This window comes from Poromitra crassiceps (assembly GCF_964638095.1).
Source record: "Poromitra crassiceps genome assembly, chromosome: 10".
Lineage (NCBI taxonomy): Eukaryota > Metazoa > Chordata > Actinopteri > Beryciformes > Melamphaidae > Poromitra > Poromitra crassiceps.
The window spans coordinates 20333118-20357117 of record NC_139631.1 but is presented as its reverse complement, the minus strand read 5'-3'; the positions used below and the strand labels follow the sequence as shown (position 1 = coordinate 20357117).

At 44.9% G+C, this 24000-nt stretch overlaps 1 protein-coding gene across 1 annotated transcript in view; it reads left to right on the top strand.

The window, feature by feature from the left end:
* The window catches only part of osbp2b (oxysterol binding protein 2b), a gene marked incomplete at its 5' end in the record, with an annotated part of 65192 nt that overhangs the window by 23391 nt on the left and 17801 nt on the right, over nt 1-24000 (top strand). The window contains one exon of the mRNA XM_083644359.1: nt 19717-19967. Within this exon, the coding sequence (XP_083500485.1) occupies nt 19717-19967 (251 nt within the window). The remainder of the gene's footprint in view (nt 1-19716; nt 19968-24000) is intronic.

Sequence of the window (24000 nt, the reverse complement as noted above, 5' to 3'; positions counted from 1 at the left end):
GGGGGTATGTGTCCTGGTCGCTGAACTAGTGCCTCCTCTGGTCGGTCGGGGCGCCTGTTCGGGCGGAAGGGAACTGGTGGGAATAGCGTGATCCTCCCACGTGCTATGTCCTGCCGGTGAAGCTCCCTGCTGTCACATGAAAAGAAGTGGCTGGCAACTGCTAATGTGTCAGAGGAAGCATGGTGCTAGTCTACGGCTTTCCCCAGATCGGCAGAGGGTGGAGCAGCGACCGGGGCAGCAGCAGGAGAAAATTGGCAATTGGGGAGAAAAATGGAGGGGGGTTGGAGGGTCAGAAAAAAAAAAATACTGGACTATTGTATACATTTTGATTACATAAACAATACACTTGACATGCAGACATAAACTCACTTAAACATTTTAAAGGCACAATACGCAACGCTGTTGTACAGTATCAACTTCAACAGCAACAAAACAGCTAGAATGCAAAAATGGTGGCAGGGCTTGTGTTTGTCATTGATGAAGTGCATGCTAGCTGGGGTGATTCATTGCTCCATTGAATTGAGAGTCAGCTGTAATTGAACCCTGCTGCGTGGGACATTAATATGAAGCGTGTCTGTTTGTAATTGCCAAATCGTCAAGTGGATACATGGCCCCCTACTGTAAGCCGGCGCCGGCGCAGGCAGGAAGCAATTACTCTTAACTCTAACTTTGCGCTTAATTAAAGATCTTCCTCTTCCTATATGGATTATCGCCACACGATGAATGTCAGTCCATTTGGAGACCTCTGATTCAGTTCATATTTCACTGGCAATCAATTACTTTTTTAAAGTAATTGAGACACTGTGTGAAACACACACACACACACACACACACACACACACACACACACACACACTGCTCTATAATTGATTACAAGTGATCTAGCCAAGCAACTCGATGAAAGGCGTATTCCAGCCATGTTGATAATTCCCATGAAGCCTGTGTTGAAGCCTGGCTCTCCAAGCTTTATAACTTGCTAAGCCAACTATTGTTGTACAGAGAGCTAATTAGCAACCCCCCCTCCTTTTTTATTTGATTTCAGCAGGCTACAGTAACCGCACTACACCTTCTTACAGCACTTGGCTACAGTGTGGATTTCAGCTAAAACAGGGTGTAAAATTTAAATTATGTCTTTTTTCAAGTCAACTTGGCATCTCAGGGCATGTGGAGACTTGGATTACGCCAGGTGAGCAGTCTGGAAGCATCTTTTTGTTTTTTTGTTTTGTTTTGTTTTGTTTTGTGTGTGTGTGTGTGTGTGTGTGTGTGTGTGTGTGTGTGTGTGTATGTTTCTGCTCATGTTAACAGTGGTAGGTTAGCCAGTACCATTGACTACCATTCATTGTGCTAAGCTACGCTAACTAGCGCTCACTATTTTTCTACTACACGCACAGAGAAAAGAAAGGCATCTATCTTCTCGTCTTACTATCAGGAAGTTGGCAAATATCCGAATCTCCCAAAATGTTGGCGTGTTCCTTTAATAAATTATTATTTTAACTTTTACTTTGGTCTATGACTGCCCTCATTTGTTACTTCCTTGAGCTGGGTTATAACAAATGAGGGGAGTCATACACACAAGTTATAACAATAATTTATTAACTAAAACTAAGGGAAAATAACTGGACAACTCAAACTGCATTACATTGAGGGCAAAAGACTGAATCATTTGAAGGTCTTCTTACTGTAAGCCCAATGAGTGCACTCGGACCAGGTGCACCCAATCAGCCTAACGACCCCAACACCAGGCTCCTGCAAGACAGGGCCAGGAGAGTGGGAGGGTTGTATTAGATGTTTTGTAACAAGTGTATGAACCCCACGACCAAAAATAGTCATACATTCTGTCATTGTGTTACTTATGGTTGAAATCCTAGTGAAAATAAATCATTAGCTTTTTTGCTGGGGACCCCCTCGAATCCCCTCAAGGACCCCTGGGAGTCCCCGGACTCCACTTTGAGAACCACTGCCTTAGATTCTAAGGCAGATTCTAAGGCATTCTTTTGGGCTAAGCTTAATTGTTTCCATGGTAACGTGCTTGACTTTTAATTTGATAGGTTTGTTATTAGAATGTAATCCATGAACCATTTTAGATTTAAAGCATAAACTATTTTCGTTGAACAATGACAGCCAAGATATTTTGATAGACTAGCACCATGTATGAAGTAGTTTGAGAAGGAATAAGTAACATGTAGCATTTTTTTTTTTTTTTTTACCTGAAAACTTTTTGCGGACCCCCCTGGGTCCGCGGACCCCCATTTGAGAACCACTGCCTTAGAAGATACCCAAGTGAATTAGTGATTACAGAGGCCACATTCAGCAGTCAGCTTCAGCTCTCTTTGCACCGGTGAACTTGCTGTGTTAATGGAAACATTGATTAAGGTCAAGTATGATATGAATGGAGGCTTCATGGATGATTGGTCTCTTGTACACGCCCACAGGGCATTTAGGTTAATGTGATTTATTCACAGTCCAACAGTCTTTCCCTCTCAGCACTCGCCTCACCTCACTTCTACAACAGCCCTCTGTTACCTATTTTCACTGTTGTCAAACAGTTCTACAGGATCACTGCAATGATGATGGCCTGTCTTGATGTGATAGTGGTCTCAGTTATCAAGTGAATTACACAGTGTACTAGTGTTGGCCTACTCTGCACATCATCCATCCTGTTACCTGTGGAGGGAGGAATTGTTTAAACCTTGTTGTTGTTGTTGCATGAATGAAATAGTTATAGCCATTGCTTTCATAGTAGCCATGGTCTTCGAGAGATCCATAGCAATAAACAGTGTTTTTAAAAACTAGCCTAGCCTACAGTCGTCGCCAGCTGTCTTGCTGTCCTGTGCTTACTTGATTGCTCTGATGGAAGATTAGCTACCATGTACTCTGGATGATGGCAGCGGCCGGCACATAATTTGTGTCATACCTAGGGATGAGATGATATATCGGAAATTCAATATATCACAATACAATAATGTGACAATACGTATCGTGTGGTAGAAGAATGAATCACGATATTAACGCCATTTTATTTATTTTAAATATATATTATATCTAGCAATTATACCATTGCTAGAAAGACTTGTGGGTCCGGAATATACATCATTCTTACGTCGTTGTTACATAACTTGTATTTATTACATCATATTGTGGGTATTGTGGTTGTATTGAATCTCGAGCCCCATATTGCACATCATATCATATCATGAGTTAAACTTGTCCTACCTCTATATATTGCTTTTTACTTTATATTGCTTTTCTAGTTCTTGCTAGTCCTTTTCAAGTTCTCTTGTACCTAAACTGTGCTTAATTGATTTCTGTGATTGAAAATGCCCTGAATACCGTCCAGGATAATGGCAGCAACCTAACATAATTCACATTGCATACCATTATCATGAATCATAAACTGTTAGTGTCGTCCTTGCAGACCACGCTTACAAAGCAAATAGATAAATATACAAGCAAAAGCAAATAAATAAATAAATATACTAATCGTATATACATTTTCAAATAGCTAATTAGCCAAAGACCTTGATCGCTGGGATAAGAGAGCTATGGTCAGAAGGCTGGCTCATAACTTGCAGTGTGCAGTCAGATACAGTACTACAGTAATGGAGATCATTTGTCCACAGAAGCCTGCAGCGTGCTGTAGAGGAGGAGAATGGGTTGAGGAGGTTAAGGTGACCTTGAGTTACAGCACACTGTATGTACACTGGCAGGCATAGCCAAGTGATAACCTCCCCCTACTTTGAAAAGGAGGGAGCAGAGCATGCTACAGCAGCCCAGGGCTAACTACACTGTGAACTCTATCATATTGCTAGCTGTAGTGACCTTGGTCTCTCTGTAGGGGGTCCGAATTTTGAAAGTGGTCTGACCAGAGAACAATTCTGACAGCAAATAAGAGATGGGTGAATCAGTAGGAGATGAGTATTATTATTAGTAGTAGTAGTAGTATTATTGTAATAATAATAATAATAATAATATTATTATTATTATTATTATTATTATTATTATTATTATTATTATTATTAATTTATTTTTAAGGATGTGTTATTTGACACTTTGTCCTTGGTCTATTTGCACCACATTTAGTTAGTATTACATAAGCGTATCTGAAATCGCTTTCCATGACTCGCATGTAAGCTCCTCATGGTGTGCTTTTTGAAGCAATAAAGCCTTCAGATATTATATCTGCTTTCCTGCAATATTGTTACTTCCCTGGGATAGTTTACTAGCTAGGGATGCAGGGGGTTACAAGGAAGAAGCGATGCATTCTGGTCTTGCTTCTGTGGATGACTGCTGGCTGCTGAGTCCTATCTCCTCTCTGCTTCACTCCCTCCCTCCCTCCCTCCCTCCCTCCAGACTGCACCGCATTGAGAGAAGCATGTGGAGGAGAATTGTAAATGTGCCGAGCTTTGTGAATGTGTGTGTGTGTTTCCGGAAGGAAGGCGAAGCGAAGGAGGAGAGGAGAAGAGCAGTTGCAAGAGGGAGTGCCCGGCTTGCTCCCCTTGATCATTGTGTGTGTGAGCAGTGTGTGTATCTATGTCTGAGTGTTTGTGTGTGCATGCTGCAATGCTGAATAAGGAAAGTCGCTGCCTCCACCCCCCCCTCCTCCGTGGGAGGATGTAGCGGCCCGGGGACGATGTAGCGGCCCGGGGCAGCGTTGCGTCTTGGGGAGCGTGGCCGTGGCGTGTGGGATCGGGGCCTACAGAGGGCAGCGTTGCGTCTCGGGGAGCGTGGCGTGTGGGACCGGGCCTGCACAGAGTGGGATGAAGGGCCGCGGCTGCTGGGACAAGCCAAGGACGGTCCGCTCCTTCTGCAACTCGGGCTGCCTGAGTAAACTCAGCCAGGGTCAGTACAGCCATGGCTACAGCACGGCAGCACTCCTCTCCCTCTGTCCCTGGAGCAAACCCTCCTCATCCTGTCATGTCCTCCACATCGTTATGTCTGAGAGCTTGTCATCATGTCACCATCCATCTTCCTCTGTCTGTCTGTCATCTGTGGCCATGGCCGCTCTCTGCCTCAACCTCCTTCACCATCATCACATGCTGTAGTCTGTCCTCCCTGTCACTCTCCTTGCTGCATGGCGATGCCTGTCCCCTCCCATGCTGCTCTCTCCCTCTCATTTCCTCTCTCTGCTTTGCGCCTGCTCCACCTTGCATTTGCATATGGATGAGTCCGCGCCTGCCAGGCCTAAGTGTTCTGTGTTCTGTTAGCCAACCTGCCAGTCCTGTGTTCTGTGTTCTGTTAGCCAACCTGCCAGTCCTGTGTTCTGTGTTCTGTTAGCCAACCTGCCAGGCCTAAGTGTTCTGTGTTCTGTTAGCCAACCTGCCAGTCCTGTGTTCTGTGTTCTGTTAGCCAACCTGCCAGTCCTGTGTTCTGTGTTCTGTTAGCCAACCTGCCAGGCCTAAGTGTTCTGTGTTCTGTTAGCCAACCTGCCAGGCCTGTGTTCTGTGTTCTGTTAGCCAACCTGCCAGTCCCGTGTTCTGTGTTCTGTTAGCCAACCTGTGTATTTGCCTTATGTGTGCCTGTGTGTGTGTGCACGCTGTGTGTGTGCAGAGTTCATTGCATCATTGGAAATGTTAAAATGCAACGTCTGTGTATTCCGGAGTCCTAGACCTGTCTTTGACCCGCCTTTGAGTGCTGCTGTGTGAGGACAAGACAAGCTGTACTTAGTCATTTTTAGAATGAAGTAGGATAACGGTCAGTAAGGACTCGGACCACACATTTCAAGGATTTTATAGGAACACTTTGTATGCAACACTAGGCTACAGTATATAACATGCTGACCAGATGTTGAACGATTTGTTGTGTTAATACAGAACAAATCAATATTCTGTTCCTGCTTCAGGCAGCCTATTAGCCTTATATACAATAGTACACATGCATGGTCTGCATGATTATGTTGCTACTACTGGAGGAACAATTGGAAGAGGTGTTAGCTATCACATTCCCCCCTCTCTGTCTCTGACCATCCCTTTCTCCATGTCCACCCTTCTAACTTCACCCCTCCTTTTCTTTCCCATGGCAGGGTTAGAGAATGCTGAGTGGAAGAACAGCTGGCTTCTCCTGGCCTGGGCTAGTATAGGTATATGCCGGCCAGGTTATACGACTCCTCATGGTTTATATGGAGGGGGCAGGCTTTCTTGGTCACATTGATACACATCGAGTACTAAAAACTGCACTTCCTCGAATGGCCACTTGAGGCTGGCTGCAAAAGCGAGATTCAAGATATTTATTGTCACTTCACAAGTACACCTGTGAAATTCTTATGCTAGGGGACTCCATTACAAGACAATAGTGCAAGTACATGAGGTACATAATCACAACAGTAATACAACAGTGTTTCCCCTAGAAAGATTCTCAGGCCTCCCTCAGGAGGGATTTCGAAATGTTCCCGCAACGACCGCAACGGTGGGGGCCCTCGCTGGCGACGCTAAACTTTTAGCTAACCTGTTCGCATCCATGTTCGCAATGGCATCTCAAGTATCATCATACTATTATGGGATGCGATGCGAACAATTGTATTATGGGGTGTGCGTTTCCCAGGCAACGACACACGTTGACACATTTTGGAACAGCGCTGCACGTTGGCACATTGCTCCTAAAAGCAAAATGCTTATTGTTTTGAATGATTTGGCATATGCTATTACTGTCAACGCTGTCAACACCAGTATTGTTGTATTGTAATAATATGCCATAAAGGTTTATTGAAATTTTGGGGAGAGCAGAAAAAAAGAAAAAATACGATTTTTTTTCTGGCCTCCAACTTCCACGATTGGAAGTTGGAAACCCTCATTAGTGTTTTGCTTGCACCTGTGTTTACCTACATAACCTGCCCAGCCGACCCTGGCCTACTCAGCACCACCAACCATAGACCAAAGACAGAAGATAAGGAAAACATCCCACAAAAACCTGTAATGATGATACTGTATGCATGTCCTCCACCTGTTCAAGTGTGTTTGCTGCGGGTGCTCTGGGGACTGTCTCCTCTAGCATTCCAAACACATGCATGTCAGGTAGACTGGAGACTCTAAACTGCTTATAGGTGTGTGAACATGAGTGATTGTCTATCTGTGTTAGCGTTGTGATTGAAGATGAACTCTACTGGGTGCTGCCTTGGGGCCAACATGTATGCTGGGATAGGATCCTCAGGCTGCGTGTCGACAGCGTTTGTCAGCATCTTTTTTGGGTGGAAAAGGCGCTGCCTGGAGGAGAAGCAGATGATAACGCCTGCTGCTAGCTAACCACCTTAACCTAACGTAATGTTAGCACTTCAAGCAGTACTAAAAATACTGAGTTGTAGAATAAGCAAGGCTTACCAGATGGCAGATATTTACATACATGTCTGGTATAATCCATACTACCTTTATGATTGTTGTTACAGGAACGTAAATTCAATGATTAGCCTACAACATCCTATTTCTCCATCGCCCTTTTGTGCACCTTGCAGGCACTTCCTGTTGCTTTTAACGAGGAAAAGGCACTGGAGCCGGGAAAAAGAAGCTAAGTGGACTTAGAAAGCCGTAAAAAGAAAATTAACGAATGACCATCCACATTGGAAAGCCAATTATAATGAACTGTTCAGACACATCCTAAGTAAGAATCGCCACCCATGGTAACATGGTAAATCACCTCACCGTGATTTTTTATATTCCATGCCCCACTCTAAGGAACATAGTGAGAGAATGGAGAGGTGCCTTGTAAATGCATCCACATGCGATCTGGAGACGGGGTTATTTATGTTCAGCACAGAGACTGTTTTATACCTGTGGCTGGCAAAGTGTAGCAGCCTCGTCACTGTGCACGGACAGAAAACAGGAGAGGCAGGGAGATGAGAAGGAGTGAGTGGGTTGATGGAGTGAGCGAGAGACAGAGAACAGGTGAGTGTGGCCAGAAGAGCAGAAAGAATGAGCTAGATGAAGAGTGAGTGTGTGTCCTGTGCCCCAGGGTAAGGGACTCTAATGTAATCCTGGCCAGTAATTGCTAACTGGCCCCACGCCTCCACAGAGATGCATCACCAGGAGAGGAATGGAGGAGACGGCAGGTTAAACCCAGTAAGCAGCAAGCACAGTGCTCAGCTCTCCACAAGCAAATGAGGAAGTGTGCAGTGCAACCCATCACTGTCCCCCAACGCTCTGCAGTAAAGCTCTGGCAGTGTATCCAACACTTCCAGCAAGCATGCAGACAAAAGAAAACAGCAGCATAATGTAGCACTGCGTTTTAATTCAGTAACGCTGCATTGTTTAACTTACGACGCAAGGCAAACAAATAATCAGTCTGCTGACTCCTAAACTGTAGATTTACATTCTGGTATGCTGTGCAAATTTTATAGATAATTTGCCAACTGATGCATAGGGCTGTCTGCTGGTTTGTGAGAGGAAAATGGCTCTGCCAGCTGCACACGTCCCACAGTCTGAAGGTTCAGGTGGTTAATTAGCCTACAGCCTCACAATACTAGCTGAGCACCCTGAAGGAGCCTTCACTGTGACAGGCTTTACAGGAAATTAATGGAGGGATAAAAAAAAAAAAAGGGTTTGCTGCTGTACAGAGAGAGACACATGAATCACAAGACAAAATGGGAAGAAAGCACACTGTCTATATCTGAAACAGTCTGCAGTGGTTCTGCATCAGCTGGATAATGTAGCCTATATGTCAAAATGAAAGTGGTGAACATTTTCCGTCTCGGGAAGGCAGAGTGCTCAGGAGCTGTTTTAATTGAGAGACAGTTATACAAGAGTGATAATAAGCCAACCTGAAGACACTCTGAACGCTGTTCACAGACATACAAGCCAGCCTCACTGACATGCACACACACACAGAACTGTCCAGGGCATGTAGCATGTAGGCCCGGGGCCTACATGCTCTCCCGCACCTGGGATACTCTACTCCAGAGAACAACGGGTGGCGGGCCGCGTGATGTGCCCGGCGGGGCTGTTGGGTCTGTCGGTCCGGCCACGACACGTCATAGTGGGCCTGGCCGGCCTGGCAGACCTGACGGCTCAGCTGGGCGGTGTGCCACTGGCGATGTGCCAGTTGCTGAAAAGCAACTGGTTGACACGTCATACCCAGCTGTCAGTGCGACTGCTTCTGAAGAAGACGAGAGTTGACTCGTCGAAACTGTCAAGGTAAATAAAAATAACATCTATAAACCTATGTCTGAACACAAGAAAACACAAACGTCTAAGCATCACCACAATATTTTAACTGCCTCTATATAGAGAACCACAGGAATGAGTCTGAAAGTATACTTCCGGGTTCGTCAGCAAAAAAATTAATGGGGTTTTAGAATGGGTTTTTTCACTTAAAATTCGCGTTCCCATAAACTTTTGTTAACCACAGATCTTATTTCAGTGAAATCCCCATTCTAAAACACAATAGACTTTTCCACTGATGAACCAAATGGTGGCAATTTCTGGATAAAGCCTACAAAAATACATCATCTCTGCGGTATATAAACTATAAACTATAGACTATATGAACTATAGACTATAAAAACTATAAGAGATGGATGGATGTGTATGTGACTTCACCCATTGGTTTGTGGCCTCTCATTCTGAAGCCTCTACTTTGGTGTTTTGGCTGCTGCCATCTTGGTTCATGTGCGTGACGAGGGGTTTCCCACAGAGCTGCAGTGCCGCCTGCTATTGGTTCAGCAAGCTGCGCGATCACTGGACAGGTGACCTGTCAATCACGCCCCAAACTTTTTCATCGTCGATTTAACGGGTGAGTTATATTAAAATTCACCCCCGTAGTTATCATGAAAGGTGAAATTAGCAATACAGACCAAAACCATTTCGTTAACCAGGCTGGAAACATGTTGATTTATTTAGGCTATGCTGTAAGCGCAGGTATTTTAACATGGGGGTGAAAGAGTGAGTGTGTGTTGTGTATTTGTGTAAATAAAACACACACACACACACACACTACCTTGACTGAGTGCAATAATTCTGTTGTATTGCCATTTTGCACATTGCTGCACTTGCCCTGACGTCATCTTCTACTGTCAAGTGCTCCTATTTTTATCCTATTTTTCGATTCTAAATTATTTCTATTCTATTGTGTTTTTCACCTTATTGCCTTATTTACGTACATATGTGAGTAGGCCTTTCAGTGTGTTAGTATCATATGTAATGTCCATTGTGTGAGTAGGCCTTTCAGTGTGTTAGTATCATATTTAATACAGAGGGACAGTGCTTTTCTCCTGTCTGCTTGGCTGCTCAGAGCCAAGGGCATGTCTCCCTGCTACTGCATGACGTATTGTGAGCCTCAGGCCCGGCTCCACTGATCTGACAGCATTTCCTCAGGGAGGACTGAAGAGACAGGCGCTGACAGTGGGATAGCATAGTACTGCATAACACAGCACTGCTCTCCCAATGACATGATCCCACTCTGTCCCTTCTCCTGCTCTGCCCTCTCACTCTGCCTCTCTTTCACTGAACACTGGCATGGACAGTGTGGAAGGAGGCGAGGGCACTGCAGTTAGGGCTGGCCGATACGGACCCAAAATAATATCTTGGTATTTTTAGGCTGAATGGTGATATACACGATGTATATCTCGGTATTTTCTACGAAGTGAGCTAAATGTTCAGTTGTAAAATCAAAACCATCGTGGAGAAAATCAAATATAGTACAGTATCACAATATTTTTGCCCTCATACCTCTACTCTACCGATATTATTGGTGCTTTCTCAAAATATTTACTGATGCAGAATGGAAATGAACAGCCAAATGGTGAAGAGTTTTCTACTGTGTGTATATGATTTACACAATGACACTTTTGATAAATAGTCATCAGTAATGTGGATATAATGACTTAAGTGGGTAAAGGCAAAAAAAAAGAACAGCTAGAACAGTCTGGTAAATTCAGAAAACTACATCACTTTACCGTAATGCAGGGGAAGCTATGCTAAGGAAGAAGATGGTGGATTGTTTAGGTCAGTGATTCTCAACATGGGGTCCGGGGACCACCAGGGGTCCTTGAGGCGGTTCGGAATGTGGGTCCATGGCTCTAATGTGGACTCAATTGAAGAAGGCAGAGAATCACTGTGTTAGGTGTTGGTAGGTTAGATGGTGATGCGGTTTATAGGGAGAGGGATGAGCTGTTGAGGCTTCCCACAAAAAGTCTTTCATCTCGGCCTGCCTGAGTCACAGGTGCTTGAATTAGATAATCTGAGGAGGAGGAGGAGGTGCGAGGAAGACATGGGGCGCAAAATGGAATCAGTCTTGCATTTGTGTCAGTGCAGGGTGTTCTCAGAGGTGTGTGGGGGGGGGCGGGCAGTCCGCCCTTGAGGCGTGACTAGCGTGGTAATGGGCTCCCGGCCTTGCTTGGTGCTGTTGACCTTGCTGTGGAGAAGAGCCATCCATCCCCAGCCTTTGGTTGTGGTGAAGGAAGCAGTGGAGATGTGAGCTAATCAGTGACACTGATGCACAGGCAGCATAGATCGGCTGTTTAACAGCAGAGGTCGACTCAGTGTGAGATCCAATCTGCCGGTTAATCCAGGGGCTGCGAGGCACTGCATGTGTTTTAATCCAGGGGCTGCGAGGCACTGCATGTGTTTTAATCCAGGGGCTGCGAGGCACTGCATGTGTTTTTAATCCAGGGGCTGCGAGGCACTGCATGTATTTTAATCCAGGGGCTGCGAGGCACTGCATGTGTTTTTAATCCAGGGGCTGCGAGGCACTGCATGTGTTTTAATCCAGGGGCTGCGAGGCACTGCATGTGTTTTAATCCAGGGGCTGCGAGGCACTGCATGTGTTTTTAATCCAGGGGCTGTGAGGCACTGCATGTGTTTTAATCCAGGGGCTGCGAGGCACTGCATGTGTTTTAATCCAGGGGCTGCGAGGCACTGCATGTGTTTTAATCCAGGGGCTGCGAGGCACTGCATGTGTTTTAATCCAGGGGCTGTGAGGCACTGCATGTGTTTTAATCCAGGGGCTGCGAGGCACTGCATGTGTTTTAATCCAGGGGCTGCGAGGCACTGCATGTGTTTTTGAGGCACTGCATGTGTTTTTGAGGCACTGCATGTGTTTTTGGGCATTGTAATGGGTTCAGCCACCATTGCGAGACATCCTATTGATGCTATATGGGTCTGGGTGAGGACAAGGAAACCTACGGGACAGTGCAGAAAGAACATTTGAAACGGGGTCATACAGTACATTTCTGAAAGATTCATTTGAGAAGATTCAGTCCTACAGCTTTGTGTCCTGTAGCTGTAGGCTGTCTAAATAGCCGTCAGCTGGAGTATTTGCTGAAACAAGTTGTGAGCCGGCAGAATGCAGAGACTGTTCTGGAGGCTTCAGAAAGGCAATTAGCTCTGCAGACTGAGACATTCTGCTGTAAGCCGAGTCTCTAATAAACAAACATGCCGTGGTGCATCATCATGTGACGGGTTATTTTTAAGTGCCATTGCTGGGAGCTGCTGAACTCATTGGCAGAATGAGGGTGAATAATAAGAACAAGGCTTCTCTCTGCAGAGCTCCAGAGCTTTCTGTCTTTGCTTAGCCACTTACTTTACCTTTAAACAACCTTAACTCTCACAGAACACAAGGAAATAAAATATCTACTGTCTTGAGCGCGTCCATCCAGTGGTATTTCAATCTGTTTAATGCAGTCAATAGGAGAAGAGTGAAATACAACAGCCGTATGCTGCCAAGGGGCCGAGAGACCCTTTTCACGGGGGCCATTTTGTGTCGATAAGGCAGGGTAAAACAGGTGCAAGCAAAACACTAATGAGGGTTTTCAACTTCCATGATTGGAAAGTTGGAAACCTTCATTACTGTTTTGCGTGCACCTGTGTTTACCCTGTCTTTTCAACACAAAATGGCCCTCATGAAAAGGGTCTATTGTTTCTTCCTTCTAACAGCACCCTGCACATCCTAAGTCCTAACATTACCCCTAATCTCTGTCATTTCAGCCCCTTTAATGTGGACGTTGAGGCGAAGCTTCAGGGTAGAAAATAGCTCAGTGGTGATCTTGCCCTTTCATAACCTTGTTTTTCCACCAGGATCAATACAAGTATGGTGTTTTGTTTTGGCTCAGTTTCACAGTGGGGGTACTACGGGTCAGTCTCCTCATGTTGCTTTATCTGTTCGTCCATCTGTCACATGCAATATCTCAGACAACACTCACCAGAAACTCTCAAGAAGAAGAAGAAGAAGAAGAAGAAACTTGGGGGCATGATGATGCACCACTGATTTGTGATATTTTCAAATTTATACTGACTAGCCCATGGGGGGGGGGGGGGGGGGGGGGGGTGTTGCATTGTTCACCCACGTGTCGTGGACGATATCTCAGAAAACACTGAATGGATTTTGAGGAAACTTGGAGGAATGGTGAGAAGAATTCCACTGATTGGCCATAGCATCATATCCAGCAGCACAGGTTCAAAAGACATGGCATTTGGTGTACATCTCCAGACATCTTTGCTGTACAAATGTCTCAAGGGCAATCAGTGATATGGTATGTTGGAGTTTCCACGATATTCAGTTGCTTGAAGAACAGTCCCCCGCCCTGAGGCTTTTTCATACTTCTCATATTTCATAGTTAGTGCGATTGATGACTGCATGATTTGTTCAATCAACCAATATGGCTCAAAAAGAGAACACAATGCAAATAGACCTATCAAATGTTATTAGATTAGTTACATCACAGACTTGGCACTTTTTCCACATTTGTATAACTTGTTTCTGATTGGCTCAAAGGAGAACGGCATCATTCACATGTTTACTGAGCTGCCTTGTTTTATCTGGAGGAATGTCAGTTATGCTGCTGCTCACCAGGCAGCTCTTCTGGCTGCAGAGTTCTTCTCCACAGTCATGCTTCATCAATTGAAGGCATATTATTTTATTATCCTCTCTGTCTGTCTGTCTGTCTCTCGCTCTACGTTCTCTCTTTCTTTCTCGCTCTTCCTCTTTCTCTATGCTTTGCTTTGCTATTCTCTCCACACTCATTCTGGTCAACTCTCTGCCTACACCGCTCGCTGTCAGCTTCTCTTTTTTCGCTTTTCTACCTTCCTTTCTGCAGTGACTTTACTCAATTTCAGTGTAAATTCAATTGCTAGTCTATTGCTGGCTGGTGATGGGTGGATGGGGGTGGCTTACTCTCTAGTTTCACTTGGTGTGGCACGGCTGCTGGCTTGACCTTTGGCTGGACTGTTTTTGTTTTTGTCTTTCTCCGTCACTGGCCAGACAGTTGTGTGTCTCTGAAAGCCTATTCAACATGTTCACTCATTAGCTCACAGGCTAGAGCTCAGCTGCTCAGTAGCTCTGGTCACCTTTGGGTGAAAATGGATGCCCAGGACTACAGACATGGTGAGAGATGCCTTTTCTTTCCTCATCTGTCTCCCTTTACCCACCCTGCCTCCCCACCCTTCCATCTCCCCTCCCCTCCTCTTGGCCCTCTCTCTCTTTTTACATGGCAGGACTCACCCCTGCTATACAGTTCAAGACCAATACATGTGAGGCTACTTGACAAGTTTCTTATCTTGTTGCTTTTATTAATCTATTTGATAGTGCAGAAGTGTTAGTACTTTTCTGCCATGTTTTTTTGTGGGGGAGGGGGGGGGGGGGTTCCAGTCTTGGGTCTGTTGATGCTGTCATGGTTGCTGCTTTGACTTATTTGTAGTTGAGGATTGCACCAGGTGTCAAAATAGTTTAACATCATTCAGTAGCATACCGATTAACATCGATATTAAAGGAAATCAAAAACTTTTGAAAAGCTTCAAAATTGCAGATTCTTACAATAAGACTCAAGCTTTCTTCTAGTTATCATGATAGTCTATAGTATAGCCACCACTAGTTGAGGATGAGCCCCTAAGCAAAGTGCCAGTCTGAGTCTTCTATATCAGATTGTGGTAAAGGCTCCAGATGACCAGTCCTTCTTGGGGCTGAATCTTTTTCTTGGTCAGATTTTCAAATGGTTCACACCTGAAGACATGCACATGCTGTCTCTGCACCAATGCTACTTAATACGTCTACATTGAGGTAGCACAGACAGTACTAGTGGCTCTTTGTCTTGTTGTTTTTCCTGTGCAGCTGAGATCCATGTTAAACTCACGTGGTATAAATAGTCTGGACAGGGGTGATAGTCACTTCCACTGTGACGTCAGAGCAAGCTGCCATGTTCTCTTGGGACTGTGTGTTGCCTCTCACCAGCAATGAGACAGCCTGCCCTATTATACCAGTAACAATCACACCTTTTCAATGTGACATTACATGGCAGAGTCTGCAAAGTCCTTATGCTGGGCTGTGGAAGACAGACAGAATAAATAACATCGCTTTCTACACATTAACATTAAGGGGTCAGGCCAGCAGGATGGTTGAGCGGTAAGAGAGACATCCACTCTGCGCTCTGACCACCCATGATGGTGAAAAGAGAATTTCCCTTCAATAAAGTATCATTATTATTACTAGAAGTATGTTGTAGGTAGTATTGCTCTATTAAGGGTTTGTCAACCCTCTGGCTGGGTTGTTGGGAGGTAACTTGCTTTACAACATGCCAAACGTCCCAGAATCAAGGGCCCCACTGTTGAAGCTGGTTCTATGTTCCCACCTCAGGTTTTAACTTACCCCAGTATGGAAGTCAAGTCACATGGGCTTGTTTCCTAATGTGGTTGATCACCCCCCCCCCCCCCCCCCCCCCCCCACACACACACACACACAAACACACGCTTTTTATCGATATATTTTTGCTACAATAAAACCACCTTAAAATGGATTTATTCTTCTAGTAAGCATAATGTGTTGTATGTTGTACTCCATAATGTGCTCAATCCACATCCACTGGGCCAGCAAACACATAGGCCTTTTGTCCCTGTTGGAATGAGATGAGTGAGTCATGCAGACTCAATTTGAACCACTTTCATTCTCATCCTGTTTCCTTCCTTCATGAATTTTGCCATCTTAAAGGATAAGGCTGGTCGGGGGCTCACCTGGTAAAGCACATACCATAAATGCTTGGTCCTTCTCGCGGCTGACCCGGGTTCGAGTCCGACCCATGGTCCTTTGCCGCATGTCATCCCCCTTCTCTCTCCCTGCCTTTCCTCTCTGCCTACTGTCCTGTCCAATAAAGGCAAAAATGCAAAAAAAAAAAATCTGAAAAAAAAAAAAGGATAAGGCAGGTGTTGTTTTATTTCCCCAGGGTATCGCCCCCTTCGGGGCCGAAACTCCAGGCTCGCCACACGTAGCTCAGATGCTGCCTGGCCTCGCCTGCTCTATTGGCATGCACAATAGAGAGCCGCAGGAACAAGTCTGGAAATCATCGATGCTAACACTCCTGGTTCTTCACTCTTCACGCGATGCTTCTAATAATCTCTCTGGGCAACGCTGGCTTAATCAAACGCGAACCAGTGTTTAGTAATATCATCTTCACACACGAGGACCACTTTTATGAGTTTTGAAGCTTTTACGTGCCGTTAAAAGGGCGGCTAGCTAGCAAACGGCTAAATGAGACTACACTGTTGAGTCGATGGGGATATATACGTCAATAACGTCACCACTTCAAAGGACGAACACGGAAATTATCTTTCCCTCACCTCGTTCAGCCCGGGGTAATCAGTGCACACATCAACAACAGTCCAGGTTGAGTGCTGACGTGACGTGGAAGCCTATGCGACAGTGTGTAGTTCTGGATTAGCTTAGCTCAAGCTTTTTACTTCTAGGGCTTGCATTTACGCTACAAAACTCATGAAAGTGGTCCTCATGTGTGAAGATTATCCGACTGAACTCTGGTTCTGGTTTGAAGCATCGCGGCAAAAACCCATTCAAAAATCCCATAGACAGAAACAGTGAAGAACCAGGAAGTCCGGGACTTCCGCGTTCTGACTACAAAAATACGTCATCCCTGTGGCTCTCTATTGCCTGACAAAACAAAATCTTTGCTGATTTTGTTATTTTCATGCAATCCTTAATATAAAAGGGAGCAAGTGGGCAATATCTGCAATATCTGTTAACAGGTTCCATGCATGTAGCTGGTTACCAATGAAGTCCATTTTAAATGCATGGTTGTTTGAACTTTCAAGATGGCTGTCATAAAGGTCATTGAACTGTTAAATCCCTCCAAACTTAAAGGATTTGCCATAGCACCTATCTGTTTCTGGACCTGAACCTGCCGTGTGTGTGTGTGTGTGTGTGTGTGTGTGTGTGTGTGTGTGTGTGTGTGTGTGTGTGTGTGTGTGTGTGTGTGTGTGTGTGTGTGTGTGTGTGTGTGTGTGTGTGTGTGTGTGTGTGTGTGTGTGTAGCCTAGGACAGACACTACTGTGCTGTTCTCGTATGTTCTGTATGACCCTGAGTAACCTCTCTTTGGTGACATCATAGGGAAGGACATCTGCCTTATTCAAATGGCCTGACACAGCTTACATTTACACTTGCTTTGCTTCCCAAGGGCTTCTCCACTTACAGCTCTCACACCACAGTGTTTAGTGTGTTGCTGTCTCATGGGTGTTTTTGTGTGTGTCAAAGGAAACCATCTGTAAAATCAATCTAACAGCTTGCCCAATTAACACTTATTTCATCAGTGGAACTAATCACTGATCAGTTAGTGTGTCTATGTGACCAAGTCATTTGTGTCTTTATTATTTGCTGACAGTTTGTGTTCTTTTTAATGGATGACAGGGACACTTGACTAAACTAAACCATAGCAGCTAGTTGGCAACAGATTAGAACAAGCTGCTGGCTTCCCTTCTGTATTTAACGCCATTGTTGTGACTCCCAGTTCACTGTCCACCATGTGATGTGTCTGTAATGAGTCATTGGACTGTCCACCATGTGATGTGTCTGTAGTGAGTCATTGGACTGTCCACCATGTGATGTGTCTGTAGTGAGTCATTGGACTGTCCACCATGTGATGTGTCTGTAGTGAGTCATTGGACTGTCCACCATGTGATGTGTCTGTAGTGAGTCATTGGACTGTCCACCATGTGATGTGTCTGTAGTGAGTCCCAGCTCACTGTCCACCATGTGATGTGTCTGTAGTGAGTCATTGGACTGTCCACCATGTGATGTGTCTGTAGTGAGTCATTGGACTGTCCACCATGTGATGTGTCTGTAGTGAGTCATTGGACTGTCCACCATGTGATGTGTCTGTAGTGAGTCCCAGCTCACTGTTCTCTCATGTGATGTGTCTGTAATGAGTCCTTGGTGATGGAAGGTGACAGCAGGGGGCACTGGGCCATGGAGGGGGTGGGTTATTGATTGCCATGGTAGGCTGGGAAGCCAACCCATGTCTTGAGGGAAAAAATCAATACATTGGACATGCCATCCAACAGCTTTGCAATTAAGATTCAAGATTCATTTTGATGCTGAAAGCCATAGTGAGTAAATATGTTACAAATGAGGAATTTGACTTAGTGCAGTATGAACATGCAGCACAGCGATCAGATCAATAGCAGAAGATGGAGCAAACAAATCAATCTCAAATTATAAAGTGCAAAGTAAAAGTCCTTAGTGACATATCATGGGGGGTAAAACTCCCAGTAAAAGTCCTTTAAGTGATCTAAAATGGGGGGAGGGCAGGGGAGGATAGTGTCTGTGGGATAATGTCCAGTAAAAGTCATTTAAGTGATATACAGTATATGATGTGTGTGTGTGTGTGTGTGGGGGGGGGGGTAGGATATATGTCCTTGGGATGGTGTCCATGGGGGGAACCCCAGTCAGTCCCTGAGCCGGTTGTGCTCAGGGAGGGAGGGAGTGTGACAAAGTCCTGATTTCTGAGGGCTATTGAGTCTCATTGGAGAGGCAGATGGCAGTTGGGTAGAAGCTGTCTCTGTGACAAGAGGTTCTGGTACTGCCAGACATCAGTCTTCTGCCATGCGGGAGGACGCTGAAGAGTTGATGTCCTGGATGGGTGGGGTCATCCATCATTTTCGGAGACCACTTTAGCATCCTGGCAGTGTGTAGGTCCTGAATGGATGGCAGTCTGCAGTCTGGGGATGTCCTTGCGGGCAGCAGCTTACCAGGCGGTGATGGAGGAGGTGAGGATGGTCTTGATGGTGTAGATGTAGAAGAGTGCCATTGCTGCCTTTGGCACCTTGAACTTCCTCAGCTGCCCAAGAAAGTACATCCTCTGTTGTACCTTCTTGGTGAGAGCTTTGATGTTCGACTCCCATTTCAGGTCCCGGCTGATTGTTGAGCCCAGGAATTGAAAGGACTCCACAGTGTTTACTGGGGAGTCACCCAGGGTGACGGTCTTCCTGTAGTCCACAACCATCTCCACTGTCTTTTGAGCTCCAGGTTGTTTTGACTGCACCAGGTCATCAGGTGGTTGATCTCCTGCCTGTACGCAGACTCGTCACCATTAGAGATGAGCCCTATGAGGGTGGTGTCATCTGCGAATTTCAGGAGCTTGACAGACTCGAGATGCAGCTGTTGGTGTGTAGAGGGAGAAGTATGGAGAGAGGACGCTGCCCTGGGTGGCTCCATACTGCTTCCTGTTCGTTAGGAAGTCTGTGATTAAACATGCTATGTGGAATTGCAAAAGGATGATTCCAAATGTCATTTTTTTCTTACTAATGAAATATTCACAGGGGCACGGTGGGTCAGTGGTAGAGCTGTCGCCTCACAGCTAGAAGGTCCTGGGTTCGATTCCCACCTGGGACGCTGTGAGCGCTGAAGGAGTGAAATATTCACTATTATAATAATATAATGTAGTAAATATTTAGTCTCCCCCCCCCCCCCCCCCCCCACGGCAAGCATCTGTGTGACGTCTGACCTCCCTTTTCTCCCCTCCAGATGACTCGGGGGACGAGGAGCCGGCATCCCAGTCGGACCGCAGCGAGATCCAGGGCACCCTGAAGACGCTGGTCAGCAAGCTGGATGACCTCAGCACGTGCAACGACCTGATCGCCAAGCACGGGGCGGCCCTGCAGCGCTCTCTGAGCGAGCTCGAGGGGCTGAGAGTCCCGGTGGAGGGAGGGGAGAAGATCAAGGCAGTCAACGAGCGAGCCACCCTCTTCCGCATCACTTCCAATGCTATGATCAATGTAAGTAGCATCATTCCAATGCTATGATCAATGTAAGTAGCATCATTCCAATGCTATGATCAATGTAAGTAGCCAGCCGGGGACAGACGAGGCTACAATGCCCGACCCACTGCACAGTAGGGCCATATGAAATCAGTTTTATTTTTTTCCAAGTTCCGTTTTATTTTTTCCAAATTCAGTTTTTTCCATTTTAATTTATGGGTTAGGTTTTTTTTTTATATCACTTGGAAATTCTGAAATATTCCATGTTTTACAGTTGATTCCATTTTTATTGCCAAATTCCATGATTCCATAATTTTTTTCTGCATTGCAAAAAACCATATGGTCCTAGAACCGTGACCAGAGAGAGGGTCTTGCATCCTGTGTGCTTCAGCATGATAGGAATGCGAGGCATCTGTAACGCCCTGGTTAGTGAGTGATGAGAGAGGAGAGGAGAGGAGCGTGGCAAGTTAAACCACTACAGGGCTACTAGACCCATGTCACTGTGATTATCGGTATTGTGACGAATACAGACATGCACAGTCATTCACGGGAACCGTACCAGCTCCATCTATCAAAACACAACAACAAACACAGAAACATGACCAGCTTTTCAACCACGGCCACGTCACACGCTGTTGGATCTGGTTACTAGCATCAGAAGAGGAAGTGCTCTACTGTATTTGGCCCTGCTCCATTCTCCTCAATGGCAAATGCCATTGGCTTTACAGTATGGTAGTAGTGGACAAGGGTTCAGGGAGAGTCGAGGTGCGAAGGACTGATACTAGATATGATTGCCGGTGGAGGGAGACAGGAATAGTCCTTAACCCCCCCCCCCCCCCCTCCATACCTCAAACCCTAGACCCTCCCAGCCTGGTGAGGAATGTCAGTCCCTGCTGGATGACTATTAGACAGACAGACCTGCTCTGACTGAAGCCAGACATTACCCAGACACATGTACAAAGGTTTGTCCTTCTACCTACTGCTCTGGTTGGCTTTGATGTGTTGACGATAGCTTTGTTTTTCCCCTGCGGTCAGAGAATGTTTATTGGGCTGTAATGCATGTCTGATGCTTGAGGCTGTTCAGCTACATGTTTGGTTATTGGCTATTGACTGACTCAGCGTCAGCCGTCGGGTTGCGAGAACCTTGGCCTTTTGATTTGGCTTGAAATTAGGCAGTGCCCTTAATATATTGTTAAGAATGTGCTAATACTTACTTGTTAAGAGCACTGAGCCACAGGATTATGACAAGAAAACACAAGGCAATCTGTCTGCACTGCAGTGCTGTAGATTGCATTTAAATTGTGGGGTTGGCCATACCTCAAAATGATGAGCTTTCTGTTTATCGTTTCTCATTCGTCTTTCTTTTTCTTTCTTTTTTTTGATTAATTGGTTGTGGAACTTGAAGCTTATTGGACAAGTGATAAAACAGCCCTTCTTGGATCACATATCATTAAAATGCCATTAGGTTTGGCCAGAATGGGCCTCTAATGAGAGAGACTGAGGGGAAGCGCTGCCACAAACTCCCCATGGTAGTTTTTGCTCTTGTAAATGGTTATGTGAGAGGAACACAGGATAGGGGCACTTTGCTTTCTGCATCTGTGGATTACGCCTCCGTAAAGTAATTTACTCTGTACTAATAGTGTAACTGTAGTCTCTCTGTGCTGGTCCCACAGAAGCATGGGGAGACATGTTGGGAGGGAGTGAAGGAGAGAGGAGGGGCTGGGGGGGAAATGGAGACAGGAGGGAGTCAGTCATGTCAAGGCACATTTAGTGCTGATTTAACTCCTCACGTGTGCCATCATTCATAGCCAAGCCCTTGCCTGAGTTTGTGCATGTGTGTGTTTTATATGGTACGTTTAATTTGACACTGACAGCTGTTACACCAGCCTTGATTTACATAATGGACTCCACATGGCCAGGATGGCTTGGCCTGGTTACGTGATATTATAACGTGATATGCCACCCTGACCGCAGGAAGTCACAAGCAGTTTGCGGCTGTACAGGAGACTCGGCAGAGGGGAAAAAAGTGGAACCGTCCTGCTTTTTTTTAGGTCCAGGTTCAGTTTCAGTTTGCTTATGTATGTCTGAGGAAGTGGTCCACAGCATCACGTGCACTTTAGCTTTTAAATTGAGGCTCAGACCCTGACATTTAGGATACTTCCTATATGACTGCTGGAGGTAAGAGATTGTGGATTTAGTTACTTCTAGTTATTTCACTATCAAGTATTTTGTGAGATTTCCACATGATGCGAAAACGCCAAACAGTATTTTTAATGATCTGTTATTCTTGGTGCCAAGGGTTCGATTTAGTTACAATTAGTTTATTGGTTTATTGGATAGGATACCCATTATCTGCTGCATAAAAGGCCGCATCCACAAGTGTACTACTATAGGGTTGATATTTCAATACTACACCCTTAACATACCTGTGATGACATAGATTCAGAGATATTGTACTATCATAGTGTAAATATCATCAGAAGTCTTGGTCCATACAGATCATCAGCAGCTTGTGTTAAGTAGCAGTAAAATAAGAATACATCTCTTTAGCAAAATGTTAAGAGTATAATGACTTGACAAATTTAGGTTTTGTTTCATTTCAGCTTCAGTGTCATAACTTTGCTCTAAACTTTGAATGGAAGTTTTAAATATTATTTGGTGTGGTATCAGGATTCTTGCTCTGGTATAGTTTAAAAAAAAAGTATATAGTGTCAACCCTGCTGCATTGTTCTCAGAAGGAGCTGCACTGTTTCATTTTCATTTGGGATGTCAGACAGCCCATTTTTTGAGACATTGCTATGAAATCAAATCTTGACTGTGCATTCTGTCATCTCCAATGCTGTAGAAAATCTGCTCAAAAAGCACAGCCTGTGATTGGCTGACTGCATTGTGTTGTTGATATCATCAGACACCTACAGCAGCAATCACTGTTTGCTGAGGAGAAGGAAATCACACCTACAAATAGATGTGCAATGATCAGTGAATGAGAATAGCAAGTTAGCAACTGAATGTTCTGTCTGAAAGCTTGATGTTATTTTACAATAACAATCATGCATAGCAATCTTATATTGTAGCTTTACTTATTTTTTCATTTTCCCCTGTGTCCATTTTGGCCAGGTATGGAATTGCAATACACCAAGTATATCAATTTACTACTGTGATATACTGTATTATTATTATTATTATTATTATTATTATTATTATTATTATTATTATTATTATTATTATTATTATTATTATTATTATTATTATTATTATTATTATTATTATTGAAAGGGTCAAATGACCCACACCCATTATGATCAAATCAACATGTTTGAGCAAAAAGCCATGAATTCAATTGCCTGATTAAATTCAGGACTTGACAGCATTTTTAAATGTGATCTTTTGGAAATAGCCTTGAAATGTTCATGAAAATGCTCTGTGCCAGGGAATTAATGTAATATTGTGTGTTGGGTCAGTGTGGGGGTAAAGAGATCAATATCCTGGTCTGTGAAAGGCGATCAGGGAACAGGTCACAGCGTTAGCAGCACGTCTTTGTCTCTCTTCCTGCTGCCTGGAAGCGATAACATCCTGTCCGTCTGGAAGAGATAGAGATGACTTGAGCTCTGTGACACACGTGCCCCCTGGCCCCCTGCCCCCCTGCCCCCTGGCCCCCTGGCTTGTTGACTTGAGGCAGAACCGTGACAAAGTGCTTTCAGCCAAATATCAAGAGCCCCTATGGTGCTTGGACCAAAGTGGCTTTTAACTTGCAAATGCTGAAAGCAGGCACTGAGCGGATCATGTGTTATCTCACGACACACTGCTTGTTCCTATTCTGGGGAATAATTAACAACCCCCCTCAAAAGGCAACAAAACATTGGATTGCATAACAGCAGTTTAAAAATAATCATGAAAAAAAAACGTATTCTAGTGGAAGGTCACTTGCTGACAGCTCACTGACTGTCACAAGCATATTTCACCAAGCATGGCGTCAGCTGTCAAGTGTGTGGTTTAGGTTCATTGACCTTTGAGGCTGTCAGACATGTGATGCAAAGCCAACATGCTGACA